At 43.7% G+C, this 22,959-nt stretch overlaps 1 protein-coding gene across 2 annotated transcripts in view; it reads right to left on the bottom strand.

The window, feature by feature from the left end:
* LOC136114685 (uncharacterized) overlaps positions 1 to 22,959 on the bottom strand; it is a 69,932-nt gene that overhangs the window by 7,942 nt on the left and 39,031 nt on the right. For both annotated transcript variants that reach the window (XR_010653130.2, XM_065860118.2), the window contains one exon: positions 13,692 to 13,857. Coding sequence is in view for 1 of the 2 variants with exons in the window: in XM_065860118.2 (XP_065716190.1) it covers positions 13,692 to 13,857 (166 nt within the window). In the remaining variant the exon portion in view is untranslated. The remainder of the gene's footprint in view (positions 1 to 13,691; positions 13,858 to 22,959) is intronic.

The raw sequence follows: 22,959 nt of genomic DNA on the forward strand, positions 1-22,959 counted from the left end.
CAAGAGGCCATCAATAAGCAGGTTGAAAACTTAGAAGTTAAGGAAGCACTGGTGTTGAAATTAGCAGTAGAGAATGCTAATGTTTGCTATCAGCATGTTATTTGCGAGTTTTACAGTACATATTATGTGCTCCTGTGTACTGCCTCTCTGAAAATCAAGCAGCTTGTCAGGAATGTGAGTTAATTGTTTTACTAGTTGTTTTTAAGTGCGCCGTAAAACCTTCTCCCCGCTTTTCCCACTCACGCTGCAAGCAGCCCTGTGCTTCCCCCCCTCCCTCCCTCTTTTCAAGGTTTTTACTTGCAAGATGGGGTCAGGAATGATTGTTTTCAGTTGTGTTCCTAAAAAATCGGTATTGGGAGGTGTTTTAAAACATAGGAAAGCACTCGGACAAGAAATCATTAAATCTTTTCAGACAGTTTTACAGGCGGGGCGATTTGAACTTCAACAAGCTGAGAGAGAATTAACTGGTAACACACAGGTCAGAAAACTTGTTAACATCTGCAAGATGCTTTCCTTATTAACCTGTTTTCTTTGTGGGTATCTGTTTAAGCATGTTGCAATTTTGGTAGGTCTTTGTTATATGGTACAATAAGTTCACAGTCTGTTAAATCATGAGAATCCATTGACTCAAAATGTGCATTTTGTGATAATACAGAAGATCATGAGTAATTTAGTTCTTTACTGCATGAATGTGATGGCAAAATTTTGTGTGCAGTAGCTGTTATTTTTCTTTCTAGCACGCTAGCTTTATTCTGGTATCCAGACTTGCGCAACTCTGTGATAGGCTGTGTCTCATCTCGATGTGCTGGATTTGGCTCTTTTGTATGCACACCAAGTAAAGAATCCTGGTTTTGGGATAACAGTTGTAGCGCACGAGATGAGACACTAATAAAAGCCTTGCCCGGTCCAGCTTGCTGCGGCGGCGGGGGGGCAGGTGCCGATTGGGCTCCAGCACGCACTGACCTGTTTTGTCAGGGAGACCCAGCAGTACCTCTGCCTGGCTGGGCAGTAAGCATTTCAAAGGTGCAATGCAAAAATTGAGAGATTGTCTTAAATTAGTGTAACTGTGATCTATCTGCATATTTGAACTTGGTATTTGGTTTTCATATCTGAGCTCAGTATTTTAATTTGCATATTTGTACTTGGTACCAAAAGAATTTTGTTTGGGGAGATAATTACAAAATGGGAACCGGTTCCACTGCTAAAATTCCACCTTGCTCCCCCTTAAGATGCATCTTTATGCATTAGAGTAATTGCTTATATTGTCATCTAGTAATTTTGAGACCAGAAAAGAATTTAAATTGTTAAACTCTGCTTTGCACTGAAAAAAAAATATAAATAAATAAATAAATAAATAAAAAAAAAAAGAAACAAACACCTAAATGCTATGATGGATGTGAACTTGGTATTGTATGAAGTTGTATTTAAAAGTTCTGCTGGAATGTGAACTGATTTGGATCTAGGAAAATGGAATAATGGATTGATGTTTAATATACTGTATTTTGACATCTGTAAATTGTGAAAGGTAAATGGGGCTGAGGAATGTAACAACTGTTGAGCTAATTGGAATGGTGTATAAAACTCAGCTCATTGTAACCGAGGAGTTTGCCAGAGCCTCCCACTTCGTACCAGCGATTCCACCAGCTGCGTGGCCTTGGCTATATCTGAACTGCAGCAAGAAGAGAAAGAAGAAAAAAAAATACGAAAAATCCTGTTTGCCCGCTGCTAAGTGGAGAAAGGGGGGCTTTACTCCCCTGCGCTCTGTCTTTTTTTTTTTTTTTCTTTTTCCTGGAGTATTGTCATCCATCCTTGTTGTGGCGCTGTGTTGCTTCTCAGCTTTGAATCAGGGGTTGTTGGTGATGTTTCTTTTTGCTTCTGTCTTGTTTCCTAGGTTTTGGCACATCTGGGGAAAGAGCTCATCATTTTACCTCCTTGCTGAAGTCAGTCTTTTCACGCTGGTCAGCTCTGGGGAGGTCAGAGTGCTCAGTGCTTCTCTGGGTCAGACTGGTACTGATTTGGGTGTGGAGTAAAGCCAGGTTGGTTTGATGTGGAGTTCAAACTGATTTGTTTTCATGCTGGGCTGGAGATTCTGCCATCTCAGATGGGGGCAAGAGGGAGGTTTTTTTCCCCCCCCAGCAATGTTACTGCTAGAGAACTGTAATACTGCATCAAGGAGTCTGAGGGTTGAAATTTAAAGGCATTGCCAGTGGGTCCATAGTTCTAATGAAGCTGGGAAATTAAACCAAAATTTTTTTTTTAATAGACTTATTCTGTGGTAACTGGTTGTAAGAGACTTCTTAGTAAATTCACCGTGCTAGTTTTTGAGGTCATGGGAGAGAACGAAAGAAAGGCCGTTTTTTGAGACCAATAGAATGCCAAATTTGGAACAACGTTTTAATACATGAATTCTTGTAGTTGCCAGAAAGTCCTATACCTTTCTTGGGTCAGGATTTGTTAAGTAAATTGTAAGCTCAAATAACGCTTTCTGAGAATTCTGTTTAGTTGCACGTCCTACAAGAAGCTGCTTGGATGGTGCAGATCTGCTTGTGCAAGTGAGCAATCTCCAAGGAAATTTCAAATGCTGTATTTCCACTAGTATTAACAGCCAATGTTTCGATAAAGCAAAATACTACACTGATAGATCTGAAACAGGACTTCGATCCGGTAAGGGAAAACAATATCCAATAAATATGACAGTCAAAATGGAGTTAGAAACTTAGAGGAATAAATTTATGAAAACCTTACAGGCTGACTGCATTCGATTGGACTTGCAGATTTGTCTGTTTATAGCTACAACATAGAAACAACCTGTGGCTAGTATGGGACAGTATGATGAGATTGCTAGCAGATTGATATACCGACTGTTATATACCAATTGTCACTCTGATCAAAAAAATGTAGGGAATGAAGTTAAGTCTTAAAAGGCTATGATCCTTTTGTCATATATGTACCAGTTGTGAAATTTAATTCTGATTTTTTTTTTTATTTGTAATCTATGTCTTTGTAAATTGCACTAGCTGGTTTTCTTAACAGTGCAGCTTTTGGCATGCATAAATGTAAATTGCTGCAGAACCTGCAAGTCTTTAACATCAGGTCATAGGCCATACTTGTATCTGGTCTGATCCTACATACTTGCACAGTTTTTGCTGATGGTTCTGGGCAGTCTCATAAAGCTGTAGTGGTTTGGTGTGAAGATAACGATTGGCATCATTCTGTAAAAATTATTGAAGGTTCAACCCAATTAGCAGAACTTGGCGCAGCTTTACATTACTTAGAGCTTTTTAAGGAGGAACCTCTAAATTTGATTTGTGATTTTGAGTACGTAGTCAAGATCCAATGCACGTATCTGATTCCGAACTTTGTTTGTTTGTTTGTTTTAAAAAAAGGGGGGGAAGTAGGGGAAACACCACAAAACCAATTGTCAAAAGCATTGTCTGTGATGAAATACTTTGCAAGTATGACCCAAAACCATGCTAAATCAGAAAGAACCTACATGAGTTATGGTCAAATCACTAGTTAATGGTCAATGGAGAAGGCCACATCAATTGATAACCTGGGGAAAAGGTTACGTTTGTGTCATTACAGGCCAAGGACTGAAGTGGATTCCCGCAAAATGGGTCAAGCCATGGCTGAATAAAGACAACAAAGATTCAATGGATGCAGATGGACAGGAGGGAGATAAGTTGTGAGGACTGTTTCAGATGTAAACCGTGGATCCTAATTCGGTGTTATAGATGCTCACAGACCTGGTGGTCCAGAAGCCTATTAGCAAGCAGGTGGTGTACCTTCTGTGGAGAATGGCAATTTGAACAAACAGCAGGAGAGTCAAAAGGGCAATATTACATTTAGATAGTCAATGCAAAAATGAGGTAAAATTATGAGACATTCCTACAAAATCTACAAAATCACACAGTTATAAATGTTCTACTTTTAACATTAGGATTATGGTTGTGTTGTATTAACTTGTTTGATTATTCTGAATCTATTAATAAGTGCTTTAGGCAAACTAGAACAGTACATTAATAAGATTGCCGTAGTAAAGTTAAGGTTTGACATATAGCTTATAAGTTTTGGAATAAGTGGGTAGTTGTTTGATCTTAATTACATTATATGTAATTGTAATTATGTTGTTAATCATGTGTTCTATGTTGCAGTGTATTTCAAAGATGATTCAGCATGCTGTTTAAGGGGCCTGACTAATTCAAGAACAAAAAGGGGGAATTGTGGAGGGGTTTGGTTAGATGGAGATATGTTGTTGAATTAGTCAGGCCCAAAGGAATCTCAAGGCCACTTCGAGAAGTTGAGAACAGAATCTGCTGTGAGAAAGAGGGGCGTTTCTTCATTAACAGGGCCTCAGCATCGGTGGGGCTCCAGCGTGTGGACTGCCCATGATACTCATTTAGCGAATCCATGCTTGGAGCGTGGACGCGTGATTAGAGAATAGTTGCGTATATAAGGAGGCTTGTTTCTGTAATAAATGGCTTTGCGTGATTCACATTGAATCGGAATGCTGAGTCCTTTATCGCTCCAACAATACTATCTGCACTTATTTATACTTTCCATAAATCACTGAATAGGGATTGGTGCTCTATGAGCTTTAGGCCAGTCAAAAAATCAAAGCCAAATGTAGAAAACTAATATAAATAAAGTTCACCAGCTACTCTTGAAAAAAGTAAGCTAGAAGCTGATTTGCTGAAGAGAGTTTGTGCTGCCACCATGCATACCAGTATTCAGCAAGGCAGAGAGAATACAAGCTACTATGTTCTGGGTTGAGCGAGATAGGGTTAATTTCCACAGGAAGTTGGGGGGACACACAGCCAGGACAGCTGACCCAAAACTAGCCAAAGGGGTATTCAATACCATATAAAGTCATGCTCAGTTTTAAAAAGGGGGCTGGTGAATCTCTCTCACTTCTGGGGAGCAGGGTGGTCTGGGATGCTCTTGGTTCTCTCTGGACCGCATTGTTTGGTGCTACTGTGTTTTGAATGCAAGCTGCTGTCTGCAATGAAGGGGAGGTGTTCAGCATAAGCTGCAGTTGGGACTTCACAATTGCTGCTTTGGAGGAACAGTTTGCTCAGAAAAGGTGAACTATGATACTGGGAGTACCACATGGTGAGAGATTGCATTGTGTATCCCTTGCTTTGCATATTCTTTCATTATTATTATTGTTACTGGGTTTTGTTTGGTTTGGGTTTTTTTTTTTAATTTTTTTTGGTTTTGTTTTATCAACAGAAAGGTGTTTCACATGATCCTGTTGGCACTCAAACAATTAGGCCTTGAAAGAAGAGAAATTGCATTTGTTTTACTTACTCTACAATTCCACATTATTTTGAGCAAAGACAGCTAGAGAGAACAAAAAAATAACTAGAACCACCATCCATTTAAAGGATGTAAAATTTACCGATTACAATACATGTAGGTATCACATTCCACCAGAATTATATGTAGCAATTACCAATATGGTCATGTAAAGCTTTCTCTTTCTGGTGAGAAAATATCTTCTACTGGTTTTGAAAGCAATCACCAACTTTTAGTTCATATTTAAAAAAAAAAAAAAAAAAAAGGGAGGGAATAATTAGCTGTAACAATAGATTATAAAAGCACCTCTGAGTCAGAAGATAAATACTTCTCATTAAAAGCAAATTAAAAAAGAAAAATCAAGTCTTTAACTTAAAACCAACTAAAGAAACATCTAGGGAGCTCCAGCCATTATATTACACTTGAGAAATTTTACTTTTTTTTTAAAAAAGTATTTTGGTTACATCCCTCTGATCCCATTTCACCAAGGGGCTTCAGAAAAACAAGTCTGCAAGCTCCACGCTGATGATGCTGTTCAACTGAACCTTCTTCCACAGACAAGGCAGTTTTCTAGCTCACAACAGTAACATTAAATTCTAGAACTGTGGTAAGTGCCAGTCAGTTATTTAAATTATTTTCCTTCCCTAGGAGTTTCTTCCCTACACCTCACTCCCCTTGCCATTCATACCCAAGAGACATGACTACTGTGATTATAAAGCTGCCATGGAAAGGACTGTAACACCTTAAAGGAAGACCTGTATAAGCAAGCAGGGTCTACGCAGCAAAGACAAGCTGAACTCAAATTACAGACAGACAAGAATACTGCAGGAGTACTTATATGACATACCAAAAACACTTCAGGTACTTCTAACGTGGATGCAGCTACAGCAGCAAAGCTGAGCTTTATAGCACTACAGCAAAGGCAGTCTCCATCTTCTCCCAAGCAAAAAGAGTCACATCAGCAGAGGCACAGGGTTTGTTTTTTCCTTCTCTTACAGTAACTACCATTAAGGGTTCTTGCCAGATCAGCCGTGCTATCCCACCTCTTCCTAACCTTGACAGCCACAATTGTGACAATACAGTACTGTATACTAGTTCAGGGCTAACCTCAGAAACCAAACATACACTTCACCATCTAAAACTGTATGCTCACTTCCAGCATATTCATCAATTTGGCCAAGTGAAACACAGTCAATTTCTAATTCTCCTTTCAAATTATTGTATGTACTCAGAAAGTGCTTTCATGTTTAGACTGTAACTTTTACTAAAAATACTTGGTTTGAAATAAATTAGCAACAACTATAGTTAAAAAGCTCTGTTTTATACAGTTGGAAAGATTTGTGTTAGGAGCCTGCATTCTTTATTTTTTAATAAACTAAAAAAGGAAATCCTTCATGTCTGATTGAAACATTAAAAAAAAACTATAAAAACATCAATAAGTTAGATGCAATTGGAATTCTGAAGCCAACTTCTTTAGAGAAAAATCTTTCAAAATTAAGTTATGGTAATTATTATGCTAGGACAACATAATTGAATTTCAAAATAGACTAATGTGTTACCTTCCTTTTATTTAGGATTTTTTTTCATTACACATGAGATGAAGTTGGGGGCATGAAGCAGGATCACATGAAAATTTTTAGCAGAGCACAGACACAAGTTTTTGAAATTCTTTCACTTGAGTTGCAATGATAAAGTTGTCTAAATGTTTATTTAGGGCTAGAATGAAAAAATAGGGGGCTATACTGTAAAATTCAGAAGCAAAATATTCCATTTAACTACCATTTAACTTAAATTAATGTCTCCCTCAAAAATCAAATCCTGCATTCCCTGTCGATAGTAATCCTTAGTGTTACAAGTAAGGCTGTGTTAGAATTGATATATATTAAAATGTACTTTGTCCAATAACTGCACTTTTCCATAGTACAATAGTAAACAATTACAGAGTTTCCATTACTCCTACTGCAAGGACCAAGTTAACATTTATATGGTCACTAAATATGCACTTACACAAAATCAACATTAAGTTTTACTCAATGCTACATATTCATCCATATTATATGGAACCAATTCCATTCTATATGCAGTAACTCACTTCAGTTAAATTTGCTTTCACAGCTGCACCTTTCTGCTTCACAATGAATATTTCACCAGCAAGAACCTTTATCAGCCCTAATGACACAACTACCTATCCAAATTTCACAAGAACTTTCCTACACCAGGACCCAGCCTACCCAAGTGTTCCACAACTCCCTTGCAAGGCAAACCAAAGGCTTCTGTTAGAATAAAACAGAATAATTTCAGTTGGAAGGGACCTACAACAATCTAGTCCAACTGCCTGACCAATTCAGGGCTGACCAAAAGTTAAAGCATGTTGTTAAGGGTATTGTCTAAATACCTAAATACACTGTGTCTAAATATACTGACAGGCATGGAGCATCAACCACCTCTCCAGGAAGCCTGTTCCAGTGTTTGACTACCCTCTTGGTAAATAAAAGTTTCCTAATGGCAAGTCTAAACCTCCCCAGCACAACTTTGAACCATCCCCATGCATCCTGTCACCATATAGCCAAAAGAAGAGATCGGCACCTCCCCTTCCACCTCCCCTCCTCAGGAAGCTATAGAGAACAATGAGGTCACCTCTCAACCTCCTTTTCTTCAAACTAGACAAGCCTAGTCCTCAGTTACTCCTCATAGGACATGCCTTCCAGCCCTTTAACCAGCTTTGTTGCCCTCCTCTGGACACATTCAAGTACCTTAACATCCTTCTTAAACTGTGGGGCCCAGAACTGCACACAGTACACAAGGTGAAGCAACACCAATGCTAAATATAGGAGGAAAAAAAATGTCCTAAGCCTGTCAGTGTTTAAGAGGCATTTGGACAGTGCCCTTAATAATAATACCATTGACATATTTCATATGACCAGCTTCCACTACTCTTTTTGTGCAGCCTTCCTAAGGAGACTGACATAAGGTTTAAAAAAATAAAAATAAAAAACACACACAACCAAACCCCAACCAAACCCACACACAAACTTGACCCAAAGTATTTTCAGCAGTAGGTATAGCATTTGTTCAGAATACATTTAAAGGGTCTGGAAGCAGCAGTCAACACTTCAGTTGTATTTATGCAGATTTTCTTTTTTCATATTGACCCTTGCCAACATTACTCCCTTCTTAGAATCACAGAAACATTTCAGCTGGAAGAGACCCTCAGGATCATCCAGTCCAACCATATCCTAACCTAACTCTAGCACTAAACCACGTCCCTAAGAACTTCGACTAAATGCCTTTTAAATACCTCCAGGGATAGTGACTCCACCACTTCCCTGGGCAACCTGTTCCAACACCTGACAACCCTTTCCATAAGGATTTTTTTTTCCTAATATCCAATCTAAGCCTCCCCTGGCACAACTTGAGGCCATTTCTTCTCATCCTATCACTTGCTACTTGGGAGAAGAGACCAACACCCTCCATGCTACAACCTCCTTTTCAAGTAGTTGTAGACAGCAATAAGGTCTCCCCTCAGCCTCCTTTTCTCCAGGCTAAACAGCCCCAGCTCCCTCAGCTGCTCCTCATAAGACTTGTGCTCCAGGCCCCTCACCAGCTTCATTGCCCTCCTCTGCACTCTCTCTAGTACCTCAATGTCCTTCTTATGATGAGGGGCCCAAAACTGAACACAGGATTCAAGGGGTGGCCTCACCAGTGATGAGTACAGTGGCACAATCACTTCTCTAGTCCTGCTGGCCACACTATTTCTCATACAAGCCAGGATGCTGTTGGCCTCCTTGGCCACCTGGGCACACTGCTGGCTCATGTTCAGCTGGCTATCGACCAACACCCCCACGTCCTTTTCTGCCCAGCAGCTTTCCAGTCACTCTTCCCCAAGCGTTGCCTGGGGTTGTTATGATCCAAATGCAGGACCTCGCACTTGGTCTTATTGAAACCCATACACTTGGCCAATGATCCAACCGGTTCAGATCCCTCTGTATGGCCATCCTACCCTCCAGCAGATCAACACTCCCACCCAATTGGGTGTCATCTGCAAACTTACTAAGGGTGCACTCAATCCCTTCATCCAGATCATTGATTAAGAGATTAAACAGAACTAGCCCAAATACTGAGCCATGGGGAACACCACTCGTGACTAGCCACCAACCGGATTGAGCTCCTTTCACCACAACTCTTTGGGCCCAGCCCTTCAGTCAGTTCTTTATCCGTCGAAGAGTACACCCATCCAGGCCATGAGCTGCAGCTTCTCCAGGAGAATGTTGTGGGATACAGTGTCAAAGGCTTTACTGAAATCTAAGTATACAACATCCACAGCCTTTCCCTCATCTACTGGGTGGGTCACCTTGTCATAGAAGGAGATCAGGTTGGTCAAACAGGACCTGCTTTTCATAAACCATGTTGACTGGACCTGATCACATGGTTCTCTTGTATGTGCCATGTGATGTTACTCAAGATCATCTGCTCCATGACCTTGCCTGGTACCGAGGTTAGACCGACAGGTCTGTAGTTGCCCAGATCATCCTTCCAGTCCTTCTTGTAGATGGGTGTCACATTAGCCAACTTCCAGTCAACTGGGACCTCCCCAGTTAGCAAAGATTGCTGATAGATAATGGAAAGTGGCTTAGGGATCACCTCTTCCAGCTCCCTCAGCACCCTTGGGTGTATCCCATCTGGCCCCATAGACTTGTGGGTGTCCAAGTGGTGTAGCAGGTCGCTAACCATTTCCCCTTGGATTACGGGGGCTTCATTCTGCTCCCCATCCCTGTCTTCCGGCTCAGGGGGAGCTATGCAAAAAGTCACTATTTTTCCTTTCACAACTACTCATTGATCTCTATTCCAATGCTGAAAGCAAGCAAAGCCAAACCCACATTAGGTGTCCTAGAAAAGACTGCATCTTTTATTTATCACCCCTTGGCTTTGTTTTCACAGTGAATTCCTAGCTTAAATGTAATCAGCCAAGAAACCCTCCCTAAATGCACTCCTGTCATTCCTCATTGCTTGCAAACAGAATCAAGTGCAAGCAAAAGGGGGGAAAAGAAAAAGTCTCAGCACCACCAACCAAACTAAAAAAAGCCCTACTTCTGGTTCGGCCAGTCCTGAGGAACCATAGATGTAACTCAGACCTTTGGAGAGAAGAAAGGCAAAAGATTAAATTTATAAGAAAGTTTATATATATATATATATATATAAAATTAGCTTTTTTTTTAACCCTTAAAAAAAAATGTCTAAAGCTGAACTCCACCTAGGCAGAAGGTAAGAGCATTTAGCCCAGGAACAGCAACAGAGCTTCCCTTTGGAAAGTAGAAGGCATGTTTGCAGGCTGCCCGCGAATTGAAATCCGCTGCGAACAAGGCCGAAGGGGAGCCCAACACCCTCTGATCTCGAGCTGCAGCACCGGGACCGGGGCCGCCACCACAGTTCTGCGCGGTTCAGTCCCACACGACGCTGCGAACAAAAGGCGAACAACAGCGTATCTGAGCCGCCGTCCCGCCCTGCCCCCCGATTGTCGACCCGGCGGTAAGAAACAAGAAAAAGTCCCAAGTAAAAAGAGGAGGTTAACAATACATCTGTCAGGGTTTTATTGTCACCCTGCAATCCAATCCCTCGACAAACATATACTTTAACTTTTTGAATTGTACTATGCCTCTCTTCCTCTATCACAGCAGTGGAAAAAGATTTCCATGTTCTAGATTCACTTTCTCAGAGACTAAAGGTTTTGTACTGGAATTCCCTGCACAACAGTCAATGGCAAGGGCCTGTAGAGTTAATCACCTGAGGAAGGGGATATGTGTGTGTTATTCTTCCAACAGGACTGAGGTGGCTTCCTGTGAAATATGTTAAACCTTACTATGAGTTGGAAAAACGGTGCAGAACCCAGTTCCAGAGATGCAGCATCTGTCCCTGCAGCAGAAGGCAACGAAGAAATGGAAGAAATCAAAGGAAGAGGCCAAAGACATTACCTGCGGGTAGTTGAAGAAGTTACAAAAAACGCAAGTACTATGATGGCAGCAGCAGGTGCCCTCTCACTCCAATTAACACCTTCTTAGCCTATTGTCCTGGTTTTGTTAAAAACAAGACCAGTTCTCTTTTAGTGATTTTTCCTTTCAGCTAAGTGCCTTCTAAGTAACTGCACTTTTCTGAATTTTTGCCCACATGTTTTTCTCGGACACTGTGTGTGGTGCTGATATTGCCAAGGTCAGGACCAACGGAATGTTGAACAAGAAGCCTCATGTTTAGATTTATTGCTATGACAGCCAAGAATTCCACACATGTCACAATGGAGAGGAGCGCAATTGTGGTGCAAGGCCCACCTACGAGGTCACAGAGAAAGAGGCAGTTGACCCCATGCCTCAAGACTGCCTCAGATAAGAAAGAAAGAAGGGTGATTGTAGCAGGCAATTCCCTTCTGAGAGGGAAAGAGGACCCAATCTGCAGAGTTGACCCTCATCGTAGGGAAGTGTGCAGTCTACCTGGAGCCCGGATCAGGGACATCACCAGGATGCTCCCCAACCTGGTGCACCCAACGGACTACTAACCACTGCTGATCTTCCAGACAGATGGGGAGGAAGCTGCATCCCGCAGTCTGACGGGAATGAAAAAAGATTTCAAGGCCTTGGGATGGATGGTAAAGGAGTTTGGGTCTCAAGTGATTTTCTCTTCCCACCTTCCAGTTTTGGGTGATGATGTGGGAGGGAATAGAAAAATCCAGACCCTAAACAATTGGCTACAGGACTGGTGCTACAGGCAGGGCTTTGGGTTCTTTGATAACAGCTGGTTTTACAAGATACCAGTCCAGTGATACGTGGGAAAGGTTTATCACGCAGGGGCAAAAGGATGCTGGGAAAGGAATTAGCAGGGCTCATTTGTAGAGCTTTAAACTAGATTTGAAGGGGGATGGGGTGGTAGGTGGGCTTGCATCAGTAGGGCATCACTCTAGAGTTCATGAGGGCTGGGAGGCCCCCCAAGCCCCTGGGGTGAAATTAAAATGGAATGATAGTGGACCCAAGTGAAACAACATCTCCAGAGAACATTTTCAGCTAATATGCAAGGCCTGGTTCAGGATATACCCAGTACCCTGCAAAAACAATTGTATGATTTGCAAGAATTAACACGCAAAAAAATAATGGGTGACATTTCTAATAATGTAAAGTGGTTAAACCCAAAACCATGGTTTTCAGGCCTCAATCTGCATATACGGTTTTTGTGGGAATTGGATGTGCTTGCGTAAAATTTTTTCTTGTAGTCCTCTGAATCATCTGGAGAATGATACAGAATGTAAAGATGAATAAAGCCGGGGTTCTTGCTGCGCAGGATGACCATGAGCCAGCACTGTGCCCTTGTGGCCAAGAAGGACAATGGCATCCTGGGGTGTATTACAAGGGGGGTGGTTAGTAGGTCAAGAGAGTTTCTCCTTCCCCTCTACTCTGCCCTGGTGAGACCACACCTGGACTATTGTGTTCAGTTCTGGGACCCTCAGTTCAAGAAGGACAGGGAACTGCTGGAGAGAGTCCAGCACAGAGCAACAAAGATGATTAAGGGAGTGGAGCATCTCCCTTATGAGGAAAGGCTGAGGGAGCTGGGTCTCTTTAGCTTGGAGGAGAGGAGACTGAGGGGTGGCCTCATTAATGTTCATAAATATGTAAAGGGTGAGTGCCACGTGGATGGAGCCAGGCTCTTCTCAGTGACAACCAATTATAAGACAAGGGGTAATGGGTTCAAACTGGAACACAAGAGGTTCCACTTAAATTTGAGAAGAATCTTCTTCTCAGTGAGGGTATCAGAACACTGGAACAGGCTGCCCAGGGGGTTGTGGAGTCTCCTCTGGAGACATTCAAAACCCACCTGGACACATTCTTGTGTAGCCTCATCTAGGTGTTCCTGCTCCGACAGGGGGATTGGACTAGATGATCTTTCAAGGTCTCTTCTAATCCCTAACATTCTGTGATTCTGTTATATCACCAGGGCACTCCCCAACCTGGTGCACCCAACGGACTACTACCCACTGCTGATCTTCCAGACAGGTGGGGAGAAAGTTGCATCCCGTAGTCTGAGGGTGTAGTGGTCTACGTAGGCAGGGCTCCTTCCTGTGCAACACTGGGGGGATGGGGTTGTTGCCAGCCTTGCCAGGAGTTGAAGCCGGAGACAAAAGAAACAAAAGGAATCCTATAAGAAGGTACCAGCCAATGAGTAATCACCGACATGCGCGTACAGAGCGCGTGGACAGTGCATGCAGCCAATCATGTTACTGTATAGCACGTGCTATAACCAATCATATTGTTGTGAGGCGCGTGGACAGGGCAGCTTGTGGTATAAAGCTAGCTCGGTTGGACAATAAAGTTGAACTCTGTGAACATCATATTGGTGTGTCAGGTTCCGTCTCTCACCTGGCAGCAACATTTTGGTGACCTCGACGTGATACTTCGTATCGAAGACGACCACCGGAAGTGAAGAAGCGAGAGGGCCGCCAGTGCCAGCGAAGGTAAGTCGGGTGCTCAAAGAAAAGCAGAAAGTAGGCCTACAGGGAATCAGGCGGCATGGGAAACGCAGCATCTGCAAAAGAAAAAGCAGTAGTGAAAGGTATTCTGCAGCTGGCTGCACGAACTGATAGAAACTTAGATCGAGACGCTGTCGAGTGCCTCTGCCGGAAAAGTCGATGGAGTACCGCGACGGACAACAAAATTACCCTGACTTCCGGGAAGAGGGACACTTGCAGAGTCTGAAGGACTTGTTGAGACAGCAGGAGGCGCAGATGCAAGAAGTGTTAAAAGCAATGAAGCGGTTAGATGGGGGTGCGAGTAAAACTTCACGGCTAATAGCATGCAAAAAGGCATCAGATGCAATTAAGGACGGGTTGGAGGCAATTGGCAGGGAACGTGAAAAACGGGGAAAACAGGAAGGGGAGGGGGCGGAATTTGACCTCACTCCTGAGGAGCTCCAAATAAAAAAGGAGCGAATACAAAAATGGGCAAAGCAATGTGTAGAAGACGGGATGTGGTCGCTGAGGGAAGCGGTTGAATATTTGCGAGCGCGATATGGAAATGGGCTAGAGACTGGGTCAACAGATCGGTTCGCGGATATGTGTCGACTCACTGATCCACAGGGGAACACAGAGGAATTGTATAGTAGTGACAGTGATGACAATTCGGGCGCTGCTCCTGTGTGTCGGGGTAGAGATATTCCTCGAGATCACTCTTGTGTCAGGTTCCGTCTCTCGCATGGCAGCAACATGAGGGGAATGAAGAAAGATTTCAAGGCCTTGGGACAGTTGGTGAAAAGGTCTAGGGTGCAAGTGATTTTCTCTTCCCTCCTTCCATTTTCAGGTGATGATGTGGGATGGAATAGAAAAATTCAGTCCATTCAGGCTACAGGACTGGTGCTACAGGCAGGGCTTTGGATTCTTTGATAACGGCTGGTTTTATAAGACAACAGTCCAAAGAGTGATACGTGGGAAAGGTTTATCTCACAGGGGCAAAAGGATGGTGGGACAGGAATTGGCAGGGCTCCTTTTGGAGAACTTTAAACTAGATTCGAAGGGGGATAAGGTTGTAGCTGGGCTTGCATCAGCGGGGCAGCACTCTAGAACTGATAAAGACCGGGGTGAAATCGGTGTGCTCAGCTCGCTCCCTGAAATGCCTGTACACCAATGCACACAGCATGGGGAATAAGCAGGAGGAGTTAGAAACCTATGTTCGGTCAGGAGATTATGATCTGGTGGCAATTACAGAGACATGATGGGACAGCTCACATGACTGGACTGTGGTCATGGATGGCTATGTCCTTCTCAGGAAACACAGGACAGCCAGGTGAGGTGGTGGAGTTGCTCTTTACGTGAAAGAGCAACTACAGAGTATTGAGTACTGTCCAGAGGCAGATGAGGAGCGAGCTGAGAGTCTGTGGGTGAGAACTAAGGGGCAGGCTGGCAGGGGTGATACTGTTGTGGGTGTCTATTACAGGCCACCAGATCAGGCTGAGGAAGTTGATGAGGCCTTCTACAGGCAGCTGAGAGCAGCTTCGCAGTCACAGGCTCTGATTGTTGTGGGGGATTTTAATTTCCCTGATGTTTGCTGGAAGGACTACTCAGCCAGCCAGCCACAGTCCAGGAGGTTTCTCCAGTGTGCTGATGTTAACTTTCTGATGCAAATGGTGGAGGAGCCAACTAGAAGAGGTTCACTGCTGGACCTCATCCTCACTAACAAGGAGGGTCTGGTTGAAGCAGTAAAGGTTGAGGGCTGCCTTGATTGCAGTGATCATGAAATGCTGGAGTTCAGGATCTCATGTGGCAGGATCAGAATATGAAGCAGAAACGCAACTCTGGACTTCAGCAAGGTAAACTTTGGCCTTTTCAGACAATCGCTAGGGGAAATCCCGTGGGCAAGGGTGCTTGAAGGTAAAGGGGCTGTCCTGGTTTTGTTAAAAACAAGTTTCTTTTTTACTGAATTTGCCTGTCAGCTAAAGCTTTCATATCAGCTGCATTTTCCTGGAAAACCAGATACATGTTTTGGTAAACACAGAGATGGAATGCGAAGTTATTAATAAGCATGGATGCACCTCTCGCGAGAGAAACAGGTGACCAAGAAACTGACCAAGTATAACATCCCATTCACGTGAATATTTCATATAATAGTAAGAGATTACGAGGATCTCATCCCTTTTCCTTATGGCCAACATTAGGAGAGGACCTTGCTAGTCATTCCTGTGAACCGAGGCCTAGTGAGAGAGTGAATCCAGCTCCGGTTGGCTGCAGAGTCTAATCCAGGACTTTGGGTGCTGGCTCTGCAGTTGCTGAGACTTTCAAGATTGGTTTTGTATATTTTGTATTATTTTCTCTATTCTTATTAGTAGCATTAGTAAAACATCTTTAATTTTTCCAACTCTCTTCTCTCTGTCCTTCTTTCCCTCCCGATCGCCTGTCCTGAGTGTGAAGGGAGGAGAGGGAGGGGCTGAAGGGGGAAGGAGGGGGGAAGAGGGGGTTGACAATACATCTGCCATGGTTTTATTGTCACCCTGCAATCAAAACCTCAAAGGGACCCAAGATAGTTGGCTAGCATTCGAGGACTGCTTCTGCCAAGCTCAAGATCAGAGCATCCCGACACGTAGGAAGTCAAGGAAGGGAGCCAGAAGACCTGCTTGGTTAAACAGGGAACTGCTGGGCAAGCTCAAGTGGAAGAGGAGAGTTTATAGATCATGGAAGGAGGGGCTGGCCAATTGGGGAGAATATAAGGCTGTTGTCAGAGGTTGTAGGGAGGCAACTAGGAAAGCTAAGGCCTCGTTAGAATTAAAGCTGGCAAGAGGGGTCAAGGATAACAGGAAGAGCTTTTTCAAATACGTGGCAGATAAAACTAACACCAGAGGCAATGTAGGCCCACTGGTGAACGAGGTGGGTGCCCTGGTGACAGAAGATACAGAGAAGGCAGAGTTACTGAATGCCTTCTTTGTTTCTGTCTCTGTCTACTCTGCTGGAAGCTGTCCTGAAGAGCCCTGTACCCCTGAGGCCCCAGAGGAAGGCAGGACAATGGAGGAGTTTGCCCTGCAATCTAAACCCTAGACAAAGGCTTTACTGAAGTCTAAGCAAACAACATCCACAGCCTTTCCCTCATCCATTACATGGGTCACCTTGTCATAGGAGGAGATCCGGTTGGTCAAGCAGGACCTGCCTTTCATAAACCCATGCTGACTGGGCCTGATCACTTGGTTGTCTTGTATGTGCCACGTGATGGCACTCAAGATGATCTGTTTCATGACCTTCCTTGGCACTGAGGTCAGACTGACAGGCCTGTCATTTTCTGGATCCTCCTTCTGACCCTTCTTGTAGATGGGCATCACATTCACCGACTTCCAGTCAAATGGGACCTCCCCACAATTTGGGATACCTGTCACAATTTGGGATTGTAAACACCTAGTTTCTTTAGATCGTTGATTCATAACTCATTCTTTTTTACACATCTCTAAGAAAATTTGTCAAAGGAGGAAAAAGTGAAAATACTTCCTGCCTCCCCTAATTGGAGGGTTTAGGGCTTAGCACCAGCTAGTGATTTCTTAAAGAATGTAGAGGGGATGATGCAGAGGAAACATGAAACAACCAGCTGTAGAGATGTAAAAAATTACCTTTGGGCAGCAGGAAAAAAGTTCATCTCCTAAAATCCAGTATTCTCTCATTTATCAGTGCTTCTACTCATTGTCGAGGGTTAAGATTGTGGGGTGACAACAAAAACCCTGGCAGATGTATTGTTAACCTCCTCTCCCCCCACTTCCCCCTTTTGCCCCTCCCTCTCCCCCCTTCCCACCAAATACAGGCGATCGGGAGGGAAAGAAGGACAGAGAGAAGAGAGTTGGAAAAATTAAAGATGTTTTACTAATGCTACTAATAAGAATAGAGAAAATAATACAAAATATACAAAACCAATCTTGAAAGTCTCAGCAACTGCAGAGCCAGCACCCAAAGTCCTGGATTAGACTCTGTAGCCAACCGGAGCTGGATTCAGTCTCTCACTAGGCCTCCGTTCACAGGGACGACTAGCAAGGTCCTCTCCTAATGTCAGCCATAAGCAGAAGGGAAGGAAAAGCCAAAAGGGAAAAGTGACGAGCTCCTTGTGATCTCCCACTTTTATATGAAGTATTCATGTGAATGGAATGTTATACACAGTTGGTCAGTCTCTCGGTCACCAGTTTCTCGTTGCCCCTCTCGCGAGATGTCCATCCGTGCTTATCAATAAGTTTGCATTCCATTGCTAGGTTTACCAAAACATATATCTAGTTCTCCAGGAAAATGCAGCTAATATGAAGGCTTTACCTGACAGGCAAATTCACTAAAAAAGAAACTTGTTTTTTAACAAAACCAGGACATTCCACCCCTTATAATATGACATTCACTGAATACTTAAACCTTATCAATACAATCTATTTATACAATCTAATTAATCACTACTACTATATATATATACTTATGTACATATATACACAGGAATAATTCATCTTAATCAGTGGACCATCCTTTGAAAAAGTTCATTAAGTTCATTTTGTCACAACAGTCTCCCAGGGCAGGAAAAAATGGTACAAGTGCATCTCATGACCAGTGTTTGTGGGTTAAAGACATCAACTTCAAATAAGTTCTCAGGTGCCACTCAAAGCTCTGGTTTCATCACCATTGTCTTGATCTGAAAGACACTTATTAAACACTGTTAGTGCGGCAATTCACATCATACAGTTCAGTATTGCATATTTTCACCTAAAATCAAATCCCCTTGAGGTACACACCGAACTTCCCCATCCTTAAGCATCACCCACCAGGTGCTGCCAGGTCCCTGGGCAAAAAACAATCCCACGAATGGGCTTGCCTTTGCCTGAGGCAGGAGTAACCCAGACTGCCTTTCCTAACATATTTTTCATGTGTACTACAGGGACTTGATCTCCTTCTACAGTACGTAGAATTTCTGATTGGGCAGGCCCAGCTAGATTGATTGATCCCCTAGTGTTGACCAACCAAGTGGCTTTTGCTAAATGTGAATCCCAGTTTTTAAAGGTTCCACCACCAAGTGCCTTTAGTGTAGTTTTTAACAAACCATTGTACCTTTCAATTTTCCCAGAGGCTGGTGCATGATATGGAATATGATATACCCACTCAATACCATGTTCTTTGGCCCAGTTGTCTATAATACTGGTTTTGAAATGAGTGCCATTGTCTGATTCAATTCTTTCTGGCGTACCGTGTCGCCAAAGGACTTGCTTTTTTTTCAAGGCCCAAGATAGTGTTTCGGGCTGTAGCATGAGGTACGGCATATGTTTCCAACCATCCAGTGGTTGCTTCCACCATTGTAAGTACATAATGCTTACCTTGATGTGTTTGTGGAAGTGTAATATAATCAATCTGCCAAGCTTCTCCATACTTATACTTTAACCATCGTCCCCCATACCATACAGGTTTTAACCGTTTTGCTTATTTGATTTCGGCGCAAGTTTCACATTCATGAATAACCTGTGAAATAGTGTCCATAGTTAAATCCACCCCTCGATCGCGAGCCCATTTATATGTTGCATCTCTACCTTGATGCCCTGAAGTATCATGGGCCCACCGAGCTAGGAAAAGTTCACCTTTATGTTGTCAGTCCAAGTCCACCTCAGCTACTTTAATCTTAGATGCTTGATCCGCTTGTTGGTTGTTCAGATGTTCCTCAGTGGCTCGACTTTTAGGCACATGATCGTCTACATGATGAACTTTCACAGGCAGGATCTCTAGCCGAGCAGCAATGTCTTGCCACAGTGTGGCAGCCCAAATGGGTTTACCTCTGCGCTGCCAGTTGCTTTTCTTCCATTGCTGTAGCCACCCCCACAAGGCATTTGCTACCATCCATGAGTCAGTATAGAGATAAAGTATTGGCCACTTCTCTCGTTCAGCAATGTCCAAAGCCAGCTGGATGGCTTTCACTTCTGCAAATTGACTAGATTCACCTTGTCCTTCAGTGGCTTCTGTAACTTGTCGTGTGGGACTCCACACAGCAGCTTTCCACCTTCGATGCTTTCCTACAAGACGACAGGATCCATCTGTGAACAGTGCATACTGCTTATCAGTCTCTGAAAGAGTATTATATGGTGGGGCTTCTTCAGCATGTTTTACTTCCTCCTCATCTGGAGACATCCCAAAGTCTTTGCTTTCTGGTCAGTCTGTAATCACTTCTAAGATCCCTGGGCGACTGGGATTTCCAGTTCGAGCTCGTTGCGTGATCAGTGCAATCCATTTACTCCATGTAACTTCGGTTGCAGGATGTGGAGAGGGAACTGTCCCTTTGAACATCCAGCTCAGCACCGGCAGTCGAGGTGCCAGGAGGAGCTGTACTTCAGTACCGATCACTTCTGAAGCAGCTCGAACTCCTTCATATGCTGCTAGTATCTCCTTTTCAGTTGGAGTATAGTTGGCCTCAGATCCTTTGTATCCACGCCTCCAAAAACCTAAGGGTCGACCTCGGGTTTCTCCTGGTGCTTTCTGCCAGAGGCTCCAGGTAAGTCCATTATCTCCGGCTGCAGTGTAGAGCACATTTTTAACATCTAGTCCAGTCTGAACTGGTCCAAGGGCCACCGCATGAGTTATCTCACGCTTAATTTGTTCAAAGGCTTGTCGTTGTTCAGAGCCCCACTCAAATTGGTTCTTTTTACGAGTCACTCGATAGAGAGGGCTCACAATGTGGCTGTAGTCAGGAATATGCATTCTCCAAAAACCTACAACGCCCAAGAAAGTCTGTGTCTCCTTTTTATTAGTAGGTGGAGACATTGCTGCAATTTTGTTGATCACATCCATTGGGATCTGACGACGGCCATCTTGCTATTTTATTCCTAAAAACTGGATCTCTCGTGCAGGTCCCTTGACCTTGCTTCGTTTTATGGCAAAACCAGCATCCAAAAGAATCTGAATTATTCTCTCACCTTTCTCGAAGACTTCTTTCGCTGTGTCGCCCCATACGATGATGTCATCAATATATTGCAAGTGTTCAGGAGCTTCACCTTGCTCCAGCGTGGTCTGGATCAGTCCATGGCAGATGGTAGGACTGTGTTTCCACCCCTGGGGCAAGCGATTCCACGTGTACTGGATGCCCCTCCAGGTGAAAGCAAACTGCGGCCTGCACTCTGCTGCTACAGGAATAGAGAAAAATGCATTAGCAATGTCAATTGTAGCATACCACTTGGCTGCCTTTGACTCCAGTTCAAATTGCAATTCTAGCATGTCAGGCACAGCAGCACTCAGTGGTGGTATAACTTCATTCAGGCCACGATAGTCTACAGTTAGTCTCCACTCGTTACTAGACTTTCGCACTGGCCAGATTGGGCTGTTAAAAGGTGAGCGAGTCTTACTGATCATACCCTGGCTTTCCAATTGACAGATCAACTTCTGGATAGGAATCAAAGAGTCTCGATTGGTGCAATATTGTCAGCAATGCACTGTCGTGGTAGCAATTGGCACCTGCTGATCGTCAACCATCAGCAGTCCTACAACAGAAGGGTCATCTGAAAGACCAGGCAAATCAGACAGCTGTTCAATTTTCTCAGTGTCCACAGCTGCTATACCAAATGCCCACCTATACCCTTTTGGGTCCTTAAAATACCCTCTCCTGAGGTAGTCTATGCCAAAGATGCACGGAGCATCTGGACCAGTCACAATGGGATGCTTTTGCCAGTTTTTTCCAGTTAGGCTCATTTCAGCCTCTACAACAGTCAGTTCCTGGGATCCCCCAGTCACTCTAACAATATTGATGGATTGCATTCCTTTATAATTAGAAGGAATTATCGTGCCACTGTGCACCAGTGTCCACTAAAGCTTTGTACTCCTGGGGTTGCGTTGTACCAGGCCATAGTATTTGTACAGTCCAATAAACTCTGTTATCCCTTTCCTCCACCTGGTTGGAGGCAGGGCACCTCTAATTCCTGTTTTGCACAGTCTCTGGGTGTGAATTAGAGGTTCCTTCAAGAGCATCAGAATCTCTTCTGCTCCTTTTGTAAACTGGAGCAGCCACCTTCCTAGGAGTTTTTCCTTTTATCTCACGTACTCATTCTTGAAGTTCTAAGGTAGATCTTCCGTGCCACTTATTCATGTTTTCTCCCTGCTCATGTAGGAAGAACCACGGTGAACCTCTTTTTGTGGGCTGCCTCTGCCCTCTCTCTCGAGACTGGAAACGCCTTCTCCTAATAGCTGAAACATAGGTTTGTGCAGGTCGTGAACGGTACGAGTCTTCTCTGAGCTCTTTGATTTCTTGCAACAGCTTTTCAAACCGGTCATCAGATTTTTCACACAGTTTCTCCACAGTGGAGACACAAGCCCGTAGAGAACCGGCAAGGCTGTCCTCAAAGTTCGGGAGCTGCTGAATCACTTAATTAATTTCTTGTACACCTCTAGCTGACCAGACCATTCCTGCCAATGACTTAGCATATGCAGGTGGTGCACTTTGTACAAATCTGCACCACAGAGGTCGTGTACAATTGATTCTATCTGGGTCTGTCCCCTCTTGGTTGTCTGATCCAAAATAGATGATCTCTCGCACAGCTAATTCTCTCAGGAACCGGATACCTCTCTCCATAGTATTCCATTTCCCTAACTTGGATATACAATCTTCCTTGTAGGGAAATCTTACTTTCATAGCTGCCAGGAGTCGGGTCCAGAGAGTACTGGCATTAGACTCTCTTGAAATTGTCCTGTCAATGGTGGAATCTTTTGACAGAGATCCCAGCTGCCTGGCTTCACCACCTTCCAATTCAATTGTTTCTGCCCCATTGTCCCAGCATCGGAGCAGCCAGGTTAAAATATTCTCGCCTTCACGACGACTAAAGTCTTTTTGCAGATCTCTCAGCTCACCTGGAGAAAAGGACCGAGTGGTGGTCACTTCATCTCCTCCCTGCGCTGATGATTCCCCTTGGGTTGATGTTGGCCCTGTGCCATCACCTGCTGCACGGGTGGTCTTTCTAGTGACTTTCTTACAACCGGCAACTGATGCTGATATGGGTTCACCCTCATGTGATTCATTTCCAGAGTCTGAATGACTGTCACAGTGATTGCTGTGGTTACAGCAGCAACAGTGAGCAGTGTGTGAAGAAGGGGGGGCTGCCTTGTTAGCCTTTGAGGCTGGAGAAGTAACGTTATCTGCAGCGACCTTGGCAGAGGAACTCTGCGGA

Source organism: Patagioenas fasciata, chromosome W, assembly GCF_037038585.1.
Source record: "Patagioenas fasciata isolate bPatFas1 chromosome W, bPatFas1.hap1, whole genome shotgun sequence".
Lineage (NCBI taxonomy): Eukaryota > Metazoa > Chordata > Aves > Columbiformes > Columbidae > Patagioenas > Patagioenas fasciata.